This window comes from Urocitellus parryii, chromosome 7 (assembly GCF_045843805.1).
Source record: "Urocitellus parryii isolate mUroPar1 chromosome 7, mUroPar1.hap1, whole genome shotgun sequence".
In the NCBI taxonomy this organism is placed as follows: domain Eukaryota; kingdom Metazoa; phylum Chordata; class Mammalia; order Rodentia; family Sciuridae; genus Urocitellus; species Urocitellus parryii.
The window spans coordinates 32934998-32955743 of record NC_135537.1 but is presented as its reverse complement, the minus strand read 5'-3'; the positions used below and the strand labels follow the sequence as shown (position 1 = coordinate 32955743).

Sequence of the window (20746 nt, the reverse complement as noted above, 5' to 3'; positions counted from 1 at the left end):
ATGGGAAGAGTGGAACTCTGGTCTCTTCCTCTTTTTCTCTGCTTTCCAGCCACTATGAGGCGAGCAGTTTCCTCCTACCACCATGTGCTGCCTTCCCACAGGCCCCAAAGTATCAGGCCAACCAACCACGGATTGAAACCTCCAAACTCTGGGCCAAAATGAACCTTTTCTTTCTTCACAGTTGATTTATCACTAGTATTCGTTACAGTAATGGAAGGCGGATTAACACACTCCCTATCTGGACTTCCTTACCCGTCATGAGCTTCAGCAGTCAGGCTTCTTTCATCAGGGGACCCCGGGGACCCGCCACAGGCCTGGTGCACAACGATGCCTGAAGAGTGCCCTTGAACAGGGGGAAAAAAGCAGATGATGCTAAGAATGTCCTGGGAGGAAGAAAGGTCAAGGCGGGGAAGCAGCTTCCGGACAGAGGGAGTGCAAACACTGGAGGCTGCAGTACCGGCAAAGCAGAAAAGGTCAGGATCCGTCATTGGGAAGGTGAAGATTGATACTCACAGAAAAGCACCACTGCAGTGAGGGCTCTGAATGAAGGGGACTAAATATTCCGTCAGAGGTGTCATAGATGGCCTCAGCTGATTCACATGACAGAATCCTCACTTTCTATTATTATTATTATTATTATTATTATTATTATTATTATTATTTTGCAGTCCTGGGGGCAGAACCCAGGGCCTCATGCTTGCTAGGCAAGGACTCTACCACTGAGCTGTATCGCCAGCCCTTCTCATTCTTCATTCAATGTAAGAAATGCATGGCCTCAAATAAGTTGTTCTAGAAATACTGTAACAATTTTAACAGGTTAAAGCTAAGCTACCAAACAAACAATGTGACAATCCCTGTCTATGCCAGGCCATACCGTCTCACAAAACATCTTCTCCCTACCTTGGTTTTCCAGAGGATTCCTGAGCTGGGTGGTGCAGGGGTCAGAGACAAGGCTGGTATTCTCTATAGTTTTATGACTCATGGAATCCAAAATGACCTCTGAAGGGCAGAGATTCCTTGAAGACAGGAGAAAGAACAAAAGATGATCCTGACTGTGGGCTTAGGATCATACGGTAATTTCAGTGGTCACCTGAGGCAGAATCCCAGAGACACCCCGGAAGTTCAGGCCTGATTTTACTTGGCTGCTGGCCACCAGGCCCTGGTGTTGGAATCTGGATGGTTCCTGTGTACCAGGCTCTTTCAACTATGGCTGTTCTGAGGCTATTCATTTGAGGAGTGCAGACAGATACTGTCCAAGAGTCCAGCTTACTAATTGCAGACTTTCAAAGTCATTAAGGAACATTTGAGCTGACCAGGGTAAAATTCCCAGCTGAGCCTAGCTTTTCCATTCTCTGAGTTCACTCAGTGCTCAGGAAAGGAAATTTGCAGCAATAGCTGAATTCCATCCGTCTGCCCACATCCCAGCCCCTTAACCCTACATAGGTCTCTAAGGTTGAAACTCAACTGACCATTTTGTCTCCCTCAAAAAAGCTTGTGATCTGCTGGGGATTCTCAAAACCATGTCAATGGCTCCACTGTGGTCCCTTTTGTGTAGGACCAGGGTTTCTTTTGTCCAATGCTTTCTTCTTGCACCAGCTGTAGATTTGCTCTGCACGAGTCAGGAACTTCTGGTCTACTCTGCTCTCCAAGCAGAAGGCTCTATCTCTTCCTTCCCCAGAAGGTCTGGAAGTATCCTCAGCTTTCAAAGAGTTACCAACATCTCTCCTGCTCTCTTCATTCTCCTTTGTGAGTCTGATGGGCTGAATTTTCTCTAGTCTCTTATTGCATCTCTATCACTGCTTTCCTCCTCTCTGTTTTCATCTCCAACACTACTACCAAGTAACCCCTGGATGGTTCCTCCCCCACTTGCCTCTGGTTCACTCCCAGCCCACTGCAGCCTCCAGCTGTCTACCGACATGGCTCTTCCAAAAGGCAGGGCCATTTCCTGAGCCTTCTTCTTCTTCCTGCCCTCAATATCCCACATGCCTCCCCTCCCCCACTCCTCACCCTTCCTCTCTTGTTGCCCAGTTAGGCATGGACACTGAGTTGGGTCTTTCTTGTTCAGATGAGAACATCTTGATTTACCTTCAGTTCCACAGGAAGGGGCGGGAGAGGCTGCGGCTCTGCAGCCTGCATCCTTCACACCTGGTACCTACACCACAGGCCCAACTGGACTTTCCAATGCCTCACTCGAACCCTGAATTTCATGGCCTTTTCCTGCCTGGAGTGTTCGCCTGCCACTCCTCTTTCCTCGCTGGGAGCCAAGGCTTGCCTCTGTGACCCATGCCAGGCAGCCATGCTCCCTGGGCTTTGACTGGGATGTCTCCTGATAGTCTCCCCCCCACCCTGCAACCCTGTTTCCTCTGTTGGTCTTGAGAACCCTAATAATATACTGGTCTTACCTCCTATTGACAGCCCCCTTTGTTCATTCTCCTCCCGCCCTCTCCAGTGCTGCTCACTGACTTTTTACAATACGAATTTGTTCATCACATTCTCTAATTCCCCATTATCTATTGCTCTATAGTTGTGTTGCCCAAGCATCCGACATTTGTGTATCTTCACCATGATGTTGGGTGAGAGATTATAATGTCTCACCTGTACAATTATTTATCTTAGAGTTTTCTTAATATCAACATCATTTTAAACTTAAAAATTATTGTAAAAGAAAATCATTATTATGGGTATAAGTAAAAAAAAAACATGAGCCAGGGATAGTCGGTGGTAGAGCACATGCTTAGTGTGCAGGAGGCCCTGGGTTCCATCCATAGCACCAAAACCAAAAGCAAATAAATAAACAACAGCAAAACTAGAAGCACATTCCATGAAATGAAAATTACTTGAAAAACAAATCCACTCTTAAATTTTTTTTTTAACCTATATATGTCTAAAACCAATGTGGACAGGGCCAAGATAGGATTATTACTCTTTGGGGACCTCAGGTCAAATGAGGAAGGCCAAGCACCTTTGGTGGAGGGCCACACTCCAGGCCCCTTTGGTGTGACTCCTACCTCCTCCTCCTAACTCTCTGAAGATCTAGTTGAGCCCAAAACTTCCAGAATGGGATACAGTTTCCTGCTTCTGGACCTTCATAAGCATCTCATCTGCTGGAAATTCTCTCCTGCTCCTTAGATCTGTTTAAATTGTGTTCAGTCTTCAAGGTTTTCACCTCTCCATAAAGTATTCCCCAAACTCCTGTTAGAAATATTCTTTCCCTGCCCAAGCAGTTCCACACTACTCTCTCTCTCTCTGTCTCATTTTCACCATTTCTCCTCAAGTAAATCATGAGTCCTTTGAAAATCAGGTGTTAGATTTTTATTAGGTTTTATATCCCCTAGTGCCTAAGCCTTGAGTAGAGTTTCAATAAACGTCTTATCAATCTGTATGTGGTTCAATTGAATTTCATTGAACTGAATCCAAATGAATGATAATTAAAAAATTTCAGAGGAGGAGGGAAAAATGTTTTTCCAGATTAGAACCTGTGTGTATGGTTGAAGATATTGGATCATGTGTTTGAAATAAACAAAAAACATTTTGAGAGGGGGAGGAAGTCAAGGCTTCCGTCAGAAGACTGATTGTAAATTATGACTATGTACTATCTCAATGTACAGTTGTCAAACTTGTAGATTTTGGAACTATTTCTTGCTTTTTGAAGTGTCCATTAGCCTTCACTCAGTCATCAAACACAAATTGGCAGTAATGATATTTAAGACAACCTCCTTCCCAGGGATATTTGCAGCTCACTAGGAATCATGAATTTTGAGATAAAAGCTTTCGTAGACATATTATGGGTCTCCATGAAAAGATAAATAATAATGTTGTAGAAAGGTTCTGAGGCTTTGCTAATTCCCTAAAAGTATAAAATACCGTCCTTTCAACTTGGAAGTTAAATTTCTAAGATGGGAAGTCTCCATGTGGCTGCACGGCGTGACACGGCGTGACACCATTATCAGCCCTGACTTGGTCATGGGTGCAGAGGTGGCTTCTTGGTGAACCTGCCCTTCAGCTGTAGATGGGAGCAGGGGAGGGCTCTTGCTTACCAACTGCCTTTCTAGAGTAGAGTTAGGAATTACACATTAGGAGAAAAGAGGAAAGAGGAAGAGAGACTGTCCATGTTTTTATAACTCCTTCCCTTGTGCTTGAAAATATACTATTTCTTTATTTTCCAGAGCTGGTTTGTGGAACCTCTATTCTGTGAAAAATATCAGAATGCACCATGTAGTTCCTTCGCATCAGTTTCACCCCTTGTTGATACTGAATGACGTAGTCACTTTATGGAGGAAATAAAGATATTGATTCATGATGACACTACCCTCTTCTCATTTCTGGTTCCTTTTTCCTGCTCTATATTAAGACTTGCAGGCCCTTGGGAAGGGCTTTTTTTTTTTCTGCACTCAAAGAAGAACCTGAGAGAAATCTGTAAGTAACGTTCCAGACTAATCTTTTTCCTAAAATTGCTTTTTAAAAAAGTATTGGTTAATTAGAATAAACAATTATGACCCCTCCTCTGCTCCACAGTCTGCCTATGAATAGACATATCAGAAAGACAGTCTTTAATGTTGGTATCTGAGTATTCTCATCTCTGGGAGACTGCACATGGGTATCCTCCTGCTAGGGCAGTGTGGAACCCTGTGCCATCTCCTGGCTTTGCAGACTCGACCCTAGGAGCAGAGGCTTCTGGCCTAGGGAGGAGTTGGCACCCTGTCCTAGGTAGGACAGAAGGCCCTGCCTCCCTAACAGGCACCCCAGGGTTTGGCAGCCTGCAGTGAGGGACGGAATCTCTCCATGGATGCTCTTCTGTTTACCCAGAGCCCTCATCAATCTTTCCTTTCTTGTGTGAATGTTGCTTTCACAGAGTAAGGCATTTGCTAAGGTTCCCAAGGCAAGAAGGACTAAAACAAAGAGATGAGGAAGTCAGTCCCCTTCAAACAGAGGCCTCGGCTCCTGCTCCAGCTATTTTGGCCATCTGAGAGAACAGTATGTTCCCAACCAGAGCAAGAGCTTTAAAAAAAAAAAAAAAAAAGGAAAGAAAGAAAGAAAGAAAGGAAAAGCAGCCCTCCTTTTTTTCTTTTTGTCTCACTTACAGGTGCCGACCTTTGATATTCTCAGAAGTGGGTGCCAAGTATCCATGCCAAGAGCCCACTCTGTGGCTCTGATCCACCTTTCATTTCAGAGAAGACGGGGCTTGTGGGGACCTTAGAACCCAGTTAGCTCTTGGGCAGAGGTCCCAAGAGGTGAAGTGACCTGTTTGGAGTGGAGGCAGTCTAGGCCATAGGCCTCCTGTCTCCCTGCCCCACTCTTCTTCCTATTTTACCGTGCCCTTTATTCGGATTTCCTTTAAAATGAGATTTCCATCAAGTTATGGAGGAAGCCAGGAGGCTGAGGGGCTGAAAGCCTCCTTTAAGGGATCAGTAGAGCCATTTAGAGGAGCTCAGGAGGGATAGAAGAACTGTCCTTCTGGTTTATTTCCCCCCAGGGTGTCTGCAGACTGTAAGCAGGCTTGGTGAGCATCAGCCTTTGTCTTCTGCGTGGGAGCAGGGACACATGAGCTGGAAATTGCAAGATGTCAGATGAGGCTGGTGTTTTGTAAGTGGGCAAGACGGCACCTCCTGTGGCCTGGGGCTCCAGGTCTTTCCCAGCAGGAGGGCCACACAGCAGCCTGCTGGTTTCTGTTTGACAAGTCTGAAGCTGCATTGATGATGTGCATCTGCAGTATTCCCCCCATCTAGAAAGTGAGGGCCTCTCATTTAGAGGCTCTCATTATTATTTCATGGCTCCGTTTGTTGTGGCTACTGCCCGGGTTTTGTTTATGGACCTAGGACACATTCATCTCTACCTTGAGGGTTAATCTGTGCTCAAAAGACTGTGCTCAGGAGCTGGGGCTGAAGCTCAGTGGCAGGGCACTGGTCTTCCATGTGTGAGGCCCTGAGTTCAATCCTCAGCACAAAAAAAGAAAACAAAAAAGAAAAAGACTGCTCAGGAATGGAGGTCTCCCTGATTCACCAACGAGGTGGGGGCCTTGGGGATCAGGAATTGGAGCCCCTTTTCCATGCCAGCCCTCATGTTACCACTGACATTTATTTCCACCTGGACAAAACCAAGGCAGTGCATGCACTACTGTGAGGTTTGCCAGCTAGCATGTGCAGGGCTGACGGAGAAGCCTGGTGGCTTCTGTTTCCCATGGCAACAGCTCAGCTCTGCATAAAAGCAGGTGCACATGGGCTCAGGTTGGATACAAAGACCGCACTGCTCTGCAGGGCTCTGGGCTTGGGCTGGGCTTCTTACCCCAACTCTGTCCTTCTCGGGTTCCTCCCACCCCACCACTAGAAAATTGCTTTGACCCTGTAAAAGAGAGATGGGGCTCCAGTGACACGTTGCTGTGGACTCCAGCTAAGGCCTCCAGCTAAGGCCTTTCTGCCTGCGATGTGATGCAAACTGTAGGTGAGGGATGAAAGCAAGGAAGTGGTAATTACTACTGGGAAATTGCTGTTGGTAAAAGCAAGGAGCAGGCTTTCTGTGCTGGGGAGACGAGGCTGTGAATTCAGGCACTAAACATTATTGATAATGGAAGCAAAATAAAGAGAAATGACAGGTTAAAAGGATCAGGCAGCCTTTTAGAAGCTGCTGAAAGAAACAATGTAGAAGGTGAGAGGGGAATCCAGTAAGCACCAGAACAGAGAGGAGAATAAAATGGAGTTAGAGATCTTTGAGCAAAAATAAACATGCCCAAGTCATAGAGAAAGCCCTTTATATGTGAGACTAGAAATTGGCTTATAGCATGATTTGAAAACATCACAAAGGATAAGAGGGTAGAAAGGTAATTCTGGGAAGTGGTTGGGGGAGAGATTAAGGTGAGGAGGGGGAGACAGGAAGAGGGAGCAAAGTGACTATCACTGAAGCTCAAAGGCTGCAAACTCACAGCTATGGTCAAAATCAGCCAGAGTGCTTCCAAACAAGTTGAATCAAACTCTTTTCTTTCTTTTTTCTTTATTCAAGAGATATCACCCAAAGAAATCTAGATTTTTTTCTCCCCCCAGGGTTGGAGATCAAAACCAGGGTCTAGTACATGCTAAGCACTTGCTCTACTACTGAGCTATAACCCCAGCTCAGAAATCAGATTTCTGACTTGAAAATAATCAGAAAATCTGGCCACACGGAGTTTATATATAATCTTGAAAAAAAAAGCCTGCTGGTTTGGGGATTATTTCCCCTACAACTTAAATAGGGGTCATGGTCCCTTCAACACCCCAGATATCTACTGCCCATGGTTTCACACCCCAGAGTATCTGTGTCTCCTTATTTTTTTCTTCACTCTCAACCATGCCTGTCTGACCCTGCAGGCATTGGAAGTCTTGGGGCTGCCTGCCCTGCCCATGTCTGCCAGGTCAGGAAGAGAGTCCACCCTGACCCAGCTCAATAGAGAAGGAGGGACCTTGACACAATGCACCTCTCTCCCCCTATCCCAGGATTGGTTGGGAGCAGGGCCTCTCGGTAAGACCTCAGACCATGATGGGCCTGAGTCCAGGGAGCCCTGGTTTAAGAGCTGGGCAAGGGTGAGCCTAATGCTGGCTGTCGCCATCTCTAAGTAAAACATGGGAATTCATGAGTGGCTTCATGCAGCTGAGCAGAGTGTCTGCCTGGGAAAGGACTCTGAGTTGGCTGTGAAGACTCAGTTGGGCTGTGCTGGCAGGAGGGGGAGGACACCGGATGTGTTGACAGTGCAGGGCAAGCTCTTCCCACACCCTGTCTGCATTTTAGCCCACACGAGTGGATGGGAACCTGGGAACATATTTCACCTAAAATTAGAAGACCTTCAAAGATCGTGTTGAAGAGGGCAGAGAGCTCGCCATTGGATCCCTCAGTGTCATGGATTAGAATCCTGGTTCTTCCACTGACCTTAGTCAAGTATTTTACCTCTCTGAGCTTCAGTTTACCATCTAAAAAAGATGTAGACACAAAAATATAAGATTCATGGAAATCTTGTATATCAAATGCTAGTTTGTGGTAACAAACTCATAACTGCTATCTATTAGTAGTAGTGTGTCTGTTAAGTTACTAAGTCTCAGACAGAGACCAAAGTTATGGTTTGTCCACTTCTTTATGTACCTTCTGGTGCCTGGAGACAAATTGGGTATTGTTATGGACTGAATGTTTGTTTCCCCATCTACCACAAATCTATGTTTATGTCTTAACCCGCGTGGCTGCATTTGGAAATGGGGTTTCCAAGGAAGCGATGAAGATTATAGGAGGTCATATGGGTGGAGCCCTTATCCAATAGGATTAGTGTCCTTATAACTGCTCTGTTATTGCTTAAAAGAAAAGACTTGTGGCCAAATAGAGCTGAGGCTGAAATGATCTCTGGGTGACATATTGGAAAGGTCGGTATACTTAAGGATAATACAGTATGAAAGAAAGAAGGGTATGGAAGAGAAGGAGGAGGAGGAGGAGGAGGAGGAGGAGGAGGAGGAGGAGGAGGAGGAGGAGAGGTACCAGAGAGCTCACCCTCCTCTCTATGCCATGTGAGGACACAGAGAGAAGGTGGCCATCAGTGAACCAGGAAGAGAGCCCTCACCAGAACCTGACCCCACAGGACTTTGGTATGGGATTTGCAGCCTTCAGAACAGTGAGAAATATTTGTCTGCTCTTTAAGCCACAGAGCCTAAGGTATTTTTACGGCTAATCTAGCAGACTGATAGGTATGTGGGAACATTCAATCCCATTACTCAGGGACCCTAGTTAGGATTTTAGAAAGGATAGTGAAAAGTCCTTTTCATGAGTTATTGATGTGAAGAGATGTTGATGTGATGGGAAAAGTGTTGATTTGTGGTGAACTGGGCTCTTACTTCAGGCTTTGCCAAATGCCAGGATGGCTTTGGTGGGTCCCTCCTCTCTCTACATTTTCATTTCCTCTGCTGTGAAAATCATCTGGTTAGGTATCATTCACCTGGAACCATGATATCCAATATGTAGATATTCACTAATCACTTATTTCAATTTCAATTCAATTCAAAATTCTATTCCTTGGCACTAGCCCTATTCCAAGTGCTTAGTACTCACAGGCAGCTAGTGTCCCTGTGTTGACAGTTCAGATATACAACATGTCGATTATCACAGAAAGTTCTCTCAGCACTGATTCTAGAATTTGCTACCTGAGGTCTGGTCATGAGATGAGCCATGTCAGTGTCAGCTGGAACTTGTTAGATTGCAAAACTTCAGATGCACCTTAGACCTTCTGAATCAAGACCTGCATTTTCACAAGAGTCCCCCAGGGATGACAAGCTCACATCTGAGCAGCCCTGATCTATACAATTCCCTCCAGCTCTCAATTAAAATTTAAGAATCAGTGTCCATGCTTGACAAAATCTTTGAGAAAGAACCAAGCAGGTAGCTTGTCAAAAGTTAGATTCAGTGATTTGTTGGAAAGAAAGGAATTGAAGTTATTTGCAAAAAGATAAGCAGAATAGCTTCACTGCCACAGGAGCGAGAGGAAAGAAGGCAGCCCACCTCTGAAGGCACCAGGGGCAGCACTGCAGGGCTGGGAGGGTGGTCCAGTCCTGCCCTGAATCTAAGCCTCCCTTCAACTTGGGCATTCCATCTTTGCTCAGCTGAAGGGCAGAGAATGGGAGTTCTCAATTTTCTGTGTCAGCAGAGAAATAGCAAGAAGGAAGGGGTTGTATCTGTGGGACACCTTATGCCCAAGGAGTATTAAGGGTGCTAAAATTTTCCTCCTTAAACCTCACCAGGAAGGAGCACGTAGGTCTTATATTCAAGTGGGGACAATGAGGAACAGAGAACAGTGGAGAAGAAATCTAAGCCACCCCTGACAGGAACAGAAGGGCAGGCCCATGGACCAAAGCTCTGCTCTGTGGCTTGAGCTGTAAAATAGGAGCAAATGCGTCTGGTCTTCTCAATGTGGAAAGGTTTGGTTGTCTTTGGGTGACATGCTGTTTTCAGCACAATTACAGGAGGATAAGTTTAGATCTGTAGCTTGTTGAGCAAATATGTGCCTCTTACAGGACAAAATTGCAGTCATAGATCTTATTTAATTGATACTAGATTTTACTGCAGAATGTTAAAATTTTAATGTGTCCATAAATCCATTTCATACTTTCAGGAAAATATCAGTGTGAAGAACACATTGTATGAGGATGAAGGCAAGAGAAGGGGAAAATGAACCACAGTATACATTATTAATATTTCAGGAGGCAAGCAGAATGGCGCCTCATAAAGGAAATTAGAAAAAAAATAAACAAAAGAGCTGGGATTTCTGATTTGGTTAGAGAAGAATCTGCTAATTGAAGACAGATTATGGTCGATTATTTAGATGCAGGAGGAAAAAACACTGAAGATAGTGGAGATGGGTTTGTGATATTCGGGTCAGCCCTTAAACAGTCCCTGGCAGAAAGTGTGACATGTTTCTAGCAGGCACAGACACAGCAAGCTGATTGTCCTGTCAGCTAAGTCAGAGTCTTGGAATCCAGGCAGTTTGCAGGAGGGAGGGAATCAGGGGATCCTGGTGTGGATCTTGCTGTATCATCTACTCTGCATGATGGCTGGTAAATTTCAATAAGCACATGGAGTCTTGGTTCCACTGTGTAAAATGGGAAGAGCTTCCTTCTCCATGGGTTGGGGTAGGGAGTGTGGATACTTTATGGAAAATGCCTAAAACATAAAGGGCAAAGAATGCTTATGAGTGTATCAGTTAGTCAAATGATGGTTTGGGGTCAAAATCAAAGTAATGGCAAAGAAAATGCATGGGGACAGAGGAGAGGTAGCAGCTCTTCACTTGCTCTATTGCTGGGTCCTCTACCCACTGCCCACCCATCCACCAAGCCCTCCTATTCACATAATGAAGTTGGGTAGGGTCAGCAATGCTGGGTTCAGGAGCTCAGGGCCCATCCATGATGGCTGTCTCTGTCTTCACTGGCCACTGTGCATGTAGCCACGGCCAACCTTCCATCCAACCTGATTCAGAAAGAAAGTAAGTTTGCAGGGGAAAAGAACTATGGTCTTTTGCAGTTCCCCCTCTGATCTTTATTCTAATTTCCTTTCCTCCTGATGGAGTAGGAACATCCTCATGTGTACAATTCTGATCTCTGCCAAGGCCAGTTTTATGTGGTAATGACCCTTCTTCAAAACTCAGATTCTCCCCATGTCTCTTGTCTGCTCTGAGCATTTGCATTCAGAATTTGTGCCCAAAGATCCATGCCCTCTATACTCTTGCTAGAGAAATTCCCCTATGTTTATTCCTGACGTGCCTTTCCCCCTCCTTTTACTTCTGCCTTTCATTAACCCTCTTCAGTCTGAACACAGAAAGACAATAATTTTTTCACCTCTGGTGGCCCAGTTCATGCTTCTATCAGCACCCTACACATATCTCACACGATGAGTGGAACTCACTGGTTCTATAGCAGTTAACCGACTCCATAAATCCAGCTCCATTATATTTATGAGAGAAGGAAAGTATTTGACAGTGTTTAAAATTGATCAGTGTCCTCATTAAAATCCTAAGCATATGATACCATGCTTGTTAGATATTTTCATGTCAATTAAGAAAGACAAATCTCAAATTTATTTTATAATATTCCATATGAATCGTAGCCTCTTTGAGTACATCATAGACCTAAATATGCATGACTAACAGGGTGGTAGCAGCATTAGAGCATCTTTATTTTAATTATCCTATGTCTGGAAAAAAGGAAAAGATGATTAATTCTAGAGACAAAAATATCCTTCCTTTCCTTGTAAGACTCTCAGGAGACAACTGTACACTGAAGGTAGGGGCAGAGGAGGAAGAAGCAATGGTTACAGAGCAGAGGTATAATGGCCTCAGTCCAACTCCACATTGAAGTTTGGATGCCCTTGGTATGCTTTCTGGTCTGTAAAATTACAGAACAAGAAAATAGATGACTATTAAAGAGTACTCTTACATAATGCAGTTCAGTGAGACTTCCGCCTATCCATCAGCCTACTGTTTGTTTCAACTATTAGGCCCATGATACAGTACTGTTGCCTTTATCAATTAACAATTACAGCCTAACAGACCAGAACAGATTTCAGTGGTTTAAAATAAAACAGCACTTACTCTTTCTCATGGGTCCATGGCCAGCTGGTGTGTTGGTGGGGTTGGTGAGGGGGGCTGGCTAGTCTATCTAGGCTGGCCTCTCTCACATGGCTGGTAGCTGGGTGACCACTGGCCAAGTTGATGGCATTGACTAGTCAAATGGGCTCATTGACCAGAAGTCTAACCTGGTATGACAAGCTGGACCATGACCCCCCCAAAGATATTCATGTCTGAATGTCCAGAACCTGTGAACATGTTGCCTTACATGCTAACAGAGGCTCTGCAGATATGATTAAGTCAATGATCTTGAGATGGGGTATTATCCTGGATTATCTGGGCGTCCCCATGTAATTACAAGGGTCTTTATAAGAGGGAAGCAGAAGGATCAGAGGAAGGAAACAGAGGTCACAGAGGAGGGAAGATGCAGCCTTGCTAGCTTTGAGATGGAAGAAGGGAATGTAGGAAGACTCTAGAAGCCAGAAAGGCAAGGAAACACATTCTCCCCAGAGCCTCCAGTGGGAGCACAGTTCAGTGGACCTCTGGAGCTGTAAGAAGATAAGTAGATGTTTCTTTGAAACACCGAGTTCATGGTAATTTGTTGTGTGGCCATAGGAGACTGAGTACAGCTGGCCTGTACTCAGAGAGTATGCAGGAGCAGGACATGGGCTAGGGACTGGCACACCGCCCCTGCTGCCACGTTCTCCTGGCCAAAGCAGTCACAAGTCCTGCTAAGCTTCAAGGAATGGAGTAACAGAGTCCACTTCTTGATGGATTCTCTTTCTCTCACCTCTTGGTGGAAAAAGCTGTGAGGTCTCATTGCAAGGGGTGGAAAGAGGGAGGGGTGAAGAATCACCACCATGTTCTGCATCCATCCACCTCCTGGATCTTAAGTATCTTCTGATCTTGGTTTCTTTTTCATTCCTAGGGACACAGGGATCACGGGCATGTGGACCTCGAGCATGGATGTCTTCCTAAGTCTTTGGAGGATGTACGTGTTTCCGAGAGGTCCTGGATGGGTGGACTTTCTCCAGCACTTGGGAGTGTGCTGTTTTGTGGCCTTCATTTCAGCGAGCCTCCTCTCTGTGGCCTTCTACTGGTTTCTGCCATCAGTGGTGGCCTTCGCCACCTCCTGGATGGTCATGTGTGTTCTCTTGGGCTGCTCCAGGCACGCGCGCTGTTTCATTCTTCTGGTCTTTCTCTCGTGTGGCCTGCGCGAAGGCAGGAACGCTCTGATTGCAGCTGGCACGGGCATAGTGATCTTTGGCCACGTGGAAAATATTTTTCACAACTTTAAATGTTTCCTGGACAGTATGACTTGCAACCTCAGGGCAAAGAGCTTTTCCGTACATTTTCCACTTCTGAAAAAATACATTGAAGCCATTCAGTGGATTTATGGCCTTGCCACTCCACTGAATGTATTTGATGACCTCGTTTCGTGGAATCAGACCCTGGTGGTCTCTCTTTTCAGTCCCAGACATGTCCTGGAGGCACAGCTAAACAACACCAAAGGAGAAGTCCTGAGTGTCTTACACCCTGTGACCACCATGATGGAGGTGTTTTCCTCCCTAGGGCAGAAGCTGCTCGCCTTCGCTGGGCTTTTTCTTGTTCTTCTCAGCACTGGCCTCTTTATGAAACGATTTTTGGGCCCCTGGGGTTGTAAGTTTGAAAACATCTACATCACCAGACAATTTGTTCAGTTTGATGAAAAGGAGAGGCATCAACAGAGGCCCTGTGTCCTCCCACTGAATAAGAGGGAGAGGAAGAAGTATGTGGTCATCCCATCTTTCCGGCTGACTCCTAAAGAGAGGAAAAACCTGGGGCTGTTTTTCCTCCCCATACTTACCCATCTCTCCATCTGGGTGCTGTTCACAGCTGCAGATTATCTGCTGTATCGGCTCATTTTCTCCGTGAGCAAACAATTCCAAAGCTTGACGAGACTTGAAGTTCACTTGAAACTGCACAAAGAGGTAGGAGCTCCCAGGTATGTCACAGCTTCTTGCTGGGTCAGTCTTGCAAAAGATCTGGAACCTTCCAAGACAGGGAAATATTTTATTCACCTTTGGATCCCTGGTGTCTAACACAGTGCCTGGCCCATAGAAGAAACCCAACAAGTGTAGATTAAATTGAAGTACTAATGTTAGAGTGAGTCTGTTTTAGTGTTCTCTGGCTGCTATAACAAATGATTTCTAACTAGGTGACTTAAACGGTAGAAATGTATTTTTTTTATAGCCATAGGAGTGAGAAATCTGAATTCAGTTTTGCTGGGATAAAATTGAGATGTGGTTGGCAGGGACATGTTCTTTTCAGGTGTTAGGAAAGAATGCACTCTTTGCCTCTTTAGCTTCTGGTGGCTGGTGGCATTCCTTGACTTGTGGTGGCCTAGCTCCCATCTCTGTCTCTGTCTTCACATCACCTTATAGAAAATCTTTCTCTGCTCTCTCAGGGTCTCATGAGGGCTCACTGGGATGACAGGATAATTTTTACATCTCAAGATCTCTAACTTAATCTCCTCTGGTGAAGCCCTTTATGCCAAGTGAAGTGCCATAGGTTCCAGGGACTAGGATCTTATGGAGGACATGAGGGAACCATTTTTCAGCCTCCTATACTCCATATACAATGAAATGTGGGAATAGATATCTCTGATGTTGAACCTAAAGTTGATTCTCAAGCTGCATCTGGCACAAACCTGAGTCCAGGATTTAGGGCCTGATTTCTTACTCTTAGGGCCTGACTTCTTATGCATCCTGAGTCCTTATCAAACACTGATCTCAGTGCATCAGTGGAATGTTTAAAAAGATGACTGCTGATAAAGGGCTTCCAAATGACCCAGTAACGTGGCTGGTACCTAGTGCCCTGGACCACATTTTGGGAAACTCTGGCTTAGGTGCTAAAATGTAAAACCTTCTAGACAAGCAGTCCTTGACCTTAGACCTTAGCAGAGGTGTGTCATTGTGGAACTGAATAAGCAAGCAAGTGAACACACCCAAAACTCCTCTCCAGAAACCCCACGGAATCTCCTGTACTTGGACTGGGGTAAGAATTTTTAAAACCTCCTGGAATAAGACTAATGTGTCTCCAAGATGGAGAACTGCTGTTTTAAACCCATCGCCCGGAAGAACAGAGCCAGATATCTAAGTTCTAATAGCCGTCATTTATTTCTCTGCTAATACCCAATACCCATTCCTATTTTGTGAATTCCCACTGGTTTAGACAGAGGAGGACAACAGCAAGTTCTGACTTCCCCTATTATAGGAAAACCCATAATTAGGCAAGACAATGTCATTTCTGAGCTGGTGCCCCCTGCATTTTGAGGAATCTGGCTTTCTCCCTCCTCCCAGCAGCCATGTGTCAACAGAGAAGACTGAGGGTTTTGTGCATCTCATCTTTTATCTTTTCCATCTTCCCTGTGGAAATCTGTAATTATGTTGACATTTCAGAGGGTCTGGGAATTGTCAGACATTTGCCTTATTTAGTTTTTTAACCCCAGAAATTGTAGCACAGAACCAGGTACGGCATGTTGGTGCGCGCACACAGTTGTGATGCATGTTGGGGTCAAGTGCACTTCCGGGGCTGTGCACTCACCAGCAGCAGTCACCATGTACCAGCTGCTGGGAAAATCACAGAGGAGGAAATGACGGCCAGGCTGCTGGTAAACCATCCTCTGAAACCCCACCCTCCCCTTCTCTCTCTCTCTCCCAGGGTCTCAGATCCTCCTGCTGCATCCACATTTTTCCTCCTCCTTCCCTTTTGGTTCAGCAGATCCAGATCCCCTGGCTCCTGCCCTCCTAATCCTGGGCTGCTTCTTGGAGTTGATTACTCTGAGCTCTCTGCTTTCCCTGAAGAATTCAGTTAATTACCAGGCACCCTGTTGCTCTAGATATTTGGAGCAGGGTGTATAATGGAAGTAGCGTTTCAAATGAAAGCCAAACAAGAATCTCACAGTCCTTGATCTTGGGTGTGGGGGGTGGCCAATAAGAAGGCCTCTCTTCCTGCCATTCTCCTTTGTATTATCCTTTCTTGTCTTCCCCTCTTGATTCTCCCTGTCTCTCGATCCCCTTCATTTATTTCTCTCTCTGCTAATACCCAATACCCATTCCTGTTTTGTGAATTCCCCACTGGTTTAGACAGAGGAGGACAACACAAGTTCTGACTTGCCCTAAAAGCACAGAAGCTTTCTAATGACAATATGCTGACACATTCATCTTGGGCACTGCTGGGTACTGGGGATGTGGCCATGTCCAGGCTGTGATGGCCATATTATGAGGGTGGTATCCCAATGGGGGTGGCCGCCATGTATACACCTAACAGCAGCAGGGTGCTGGGCACTGGAACCAATGTGGGAAGGAGGCTGCCTGGGAGTGCCCCTCCAGCTCTCTCCCTCTGTGCCTGGGAGACTGTCACCGCCAGCTTCTGCATGACTGGCCTTATCCCAAGATGCCCTTGGAGCCTCTGCACCTTGTCTGTGGCTATAGGTTTGCAACAGAGAAGTCAAGCTGGAAGAGAAACCTCGGTTCAAGTTTTTGCCCATATTTCTCCCTACTTTCATACAATTTTAGATAAATGTTTTAAATAAAGAAGTTGGGAAATGATCCAAGTTGACCGAGCTGTATGGGTGGGCATTGCAAATAAAAATAGCTGTAGTCCCTACTTGCTGACCTGTAACCTTGTGCTCTACTGCCTTAACCTTGCAAGATGGTGGGCCTGCTCTCCACCCATGACTCAATGCTATCCCAGCAGGTTGTTCACCTAAGAGAAGGAAACACATTTTAAATCATTGGGGTACCATTTAGTATGTTGCTTGGCATTTGGAAAGACTGAATTTGTCTTGCACGTTACCCTCAACCAACCCCATACAAAAATGTTGACTCGATCGTTTTGAAGCCCTGACTCCCAACTGCAAAACCCCCAGTTGGATTTCTAGACTAAATAACTTCTTCCCAGACCGAACCCCCACTGCTTTCTCATTGTGGGGGATTGCTCATCACTGCCTCAGTCGATGGGTTTGTTTCTTCAATAGTATTAAAAAGACTGCATGCCTTTGCTCTGGGGACTGAAATCTCTATTTAATTGTAGACTGACTGTCTTTTTAATAAGAGGAGAAGCAACACAAATGTTTTTCATTGCGTAGGCGCAGGTTTGAATTTGTATAGAGGTTCCAGGTTTGGCATTTCCACATTCTTTATAGGCCCTGGGGCAGATCCAAGCTGCATGATATTTTCTGGATTTTTTTTTTTGAGACTTCATCTACTTCTTCCTGGGCCCAGGACTCTGTGGCACGAGGGTGATAATAACTTACTAAGTACACCAGTCAGTAAGGTTAATGCTCCATCCCCAAGGTGTTTAATTTACACTGGGAGTAGTTTGTTCATGGGCAGGATCTGGTCCATTAATTCCTGCTTTGCCAAATTAGAAAACAAATCCACTGAGAGATTAAATGACTTTCTCAGGTCAGGGGAAAGAAAGAGCTGAGTCAGCACACACTTCTGCTGGTGGCTGGGCTAGGTAGTTCAATGTCATCTCTTGCCCTCTGTATCAGTCTGCTGAGGGCAATTTTTTTGTTCTCTTGCCTTCAAACATGAAGAAATGCACCCCTCCTGAGTAATTGGGAGACATGCGAAAATGCCCTATTTGAAAGATCTCCTCCAACAAGATTTTAGTCTCCTTCAGTGAGGGTCAACACATCAACCTAAAATGGGATATCACACAATGAATAAGAGGGATCCCCCAAAGCTTCAGAAGATTGATTTAGAGCATGATTTAGTGTCTCATCATCTTTGTGAACTTGTCATCTGCTGAAGTGGAGTTTGTCATGACTAGGAGGATGTTCTCTGGGTCATAAGGGGCTGTGTCCCCAAGCGATCCTCTCCCCCAGTTGAGCCAGCTCCCCCATCTCACATTAGCTCATGTGCCCAAAGTGGAGAAACATGTATCCCATGAAAATGTGGATGTGGCCAGATTTGTTAGTGTAACCTTAAACAGATTTCTCCATCTTCTTAAAGCCTTCAACAGTGACTCTCCAAGAAGCTATGGAATACTTTTCTGATACACCTATCTCAAGAAAACCAGTGCTTCTGCAAACCTGCTTTGGAAATCACTTCCATAGTTACAGACAACTCATCCCTTCTCCTTTGTTCCAAACACAGCAAAAAAAAAAAAAAAAAAAAAAAAACAAGATGTGAGAGTTCTTTTAACCAAAGCTCCCTGCAGATTGAAGATAAATGCTATGTGCTACCAGGAAATATTGAGAAAGATAAAGACTGGGTAGAAAAATGGCATGGATATTAATTATTTTATTCTTTCATTTTAGAAACAAGGAACTCGAGACCTCATCCATGATTCTTCCTTTAATATATCTGTTTTTGAACCCAGCTGCATCCCTAAACCTAAGCTCCTTCTGTCTAGGACTTGGGTTCCTCTCAGTATTATTCTGGTGATATTAATGATGCTGGGACTGTTGTCCTCCATTCTGATGCAACTTAAGATCCTGGTGTCCACATCCTTCTACCCCAACGTGGAGAGGGAGCGCATTCAGTACCTACATGCAAAGCTACTTAGAAAAAGATCAAAGCAGCCACCAGAAGAGTTCAAAAGGAAACTGAGTCTGTACTTTAAAAAGGTGAGGCCAAGATGGGGGGTTAACCTCTAATTAAGTGAATGGTAAGCTTGAAAAGCAAATGGAAAGAGGATTTCAAAGCTCTCTTTGACTTCATATTAGACTCATATCCCAACAGTAGAGAGGATTTTGAGGTGGGGGCAGAGTGACAAAATTGCTTGGCTGTGGCTCAGCATTGTGATCTGAATGCTGGTCCAGAGAAGTCTACAAGACATCCTTCAAAATATTGGTTTCAATTAAGTATGTTAAGCCATATTGTAAAGAGGCTATTTGGGAAGGTCTTCTCTGTATTGGATATTGAATAACAATATCCAATAATACCCAATACTTTCCTGGGCCAAGAATAAAGAGAAAACATGGAAGGATATCTAAAACTTTGTCAATTTCAAAGAATTTGTTCATCCTACAGTGTTATCTATCTATCCATCCATCCATCTATTTGTCTATGGTTTTTATTATATAATGGACATATGTACATACATACATACATATGTGTGTGTGTGTGTGTGTGTGTGTGTATCACCATGGCTCCCATATGCACACGTCAAAGATTTTATTTAACTTATTTATTAATGAGGAGAAATCATTTAAAGAATAATTCAAAACACACAGACACATATACAGGTTATCAAGTATACCAAAATAAATTTGCTTCATAGTTGCCTGGCTCCTCTGTCTGGGTGGACACTGGAAGAATCAATTGTCCTTTGCAGGGTGAAGTTCATGTGCATGTCATGGTCATGAATCCTGTGCATCCTTGTTATCAGCCATCTACAACTTAAAGATTTGGAAAATAGTTCATAGACAATGACAGACCAAAAAAATACCAAAAGGATAAGATTTCATGTCCCTTTCAATACCACTAACACCATGATGAAAAATTTATGTAAGAGGCATTTGAAATGAGTCCAGTGTTCATTTATCCACTTTTCAGGTTCATTTCTGGCTTCCAGTCCTGAAAATGATTAGGAAGAAACACACAGACATTGAGGCCGAAGACAATCCACAGGAGTCTGAATAGCTCTTGAGCCATGTGCATGCATCGTTCTTCTCAGGTCTACCTTTGGTGGTCACTGTTTATGCCCACTACTGGAGGGCTATGCCACAAGGCCACAGAGAGGTTTGGGTTTTGCAGGGTCACCTTACATCACCTGGTTATTCCTCCAAATGATTTGTTATCTTTAGGTCAAGAGGCACCAGGCAAATGGTTTGGGTCTGTCTTCCATACAAAGTACATGATCTGGAAGTCACCACAGGACTATACCCAGGCCCATTGGTGATGAACTTCAGCATACAGTACCAGTCAAAGAAAAAGAATGGGAAATAAAACAATGGAAATCTGTACTGAATTCTTACTAGCAAATGCCAAGGAGAACATACACGCATAAAGTCTGCAAAATATCTCTTGTGCCTTTTCTGCCTTTATTAATATCTTTCACACTATTCCCTACCTCACAATTGTCTCTCTCCCCCAGGCTCCTATTCAAACCCTCTTTCCAAAACCCATTTCCAGCAGCTCCCACTGTCTTCTTATCAACACCTTCTCTCCTGCACCTTGATTGCTTCCATATCTTTTGTTATCCCTTCTAGCAAATCCTCCAGCCTGAGAACAATGACAGGGTGGCCTAGGGACCATGTGTATCAAAATCACATGATGTACTTATTATAATGCACCTCTTCATCTCTAGCTATCTCAAAATACCTAAAAGGGAGACAAAATTCCTTGAATATCGATTCTATTATTTCTAAAGAATCAGAATGGGGATTTTTTTTTAAATTTCAATTAGGTATATATGACAGCAAAATGAATTTTGATTCTTTGTACCCAATTGCAGCGCAATTTTTCATTTCTCTGGCTTTACATGATGTAGCATCCCACTCTATGTGCAGTCTTACAAGTATCTAGGGTAATGATGTCCATCTCATTCCACCATCTTTCCTGCCCCCATGCACCCTCCCCACCCTCCCACCCCTTTGCCCAATGAAAGTTCCTCCATTTTTCTTCTGCCTCCAGCCTCCCCATTTTGGAACAGCATCCACTTATCATGGCTTACTTCACTGAGCATGATATT

At 44.6% G+C, this 20746-nt stretch overlaps 1 protein-coding gene across 1 annotated transcript; it reads left to right on the top strand.

Moving 5' to 3' along the window:
* The first annotated feature begins 3909 nt into the window (after positions 1–3909).
* Positions 3910–19695, top strand: Dcstamp (dendrocyte expressed seven transmembrane protein). The gene is made up of 4 exons (XM_026384565.2): positions 3910–3986; positions 12987–14028; positions 18369–18677; positions 19609–19695. Exons 1-4 carry the CDS (start codon positions 3910–3912, stop codon positions 19693–19695), a joined length of 1515 nt encoding a protein of 504 aa, XP_026240350.2.
* Positions 19696–20746: the final 1051 nt, after the last annotated feature.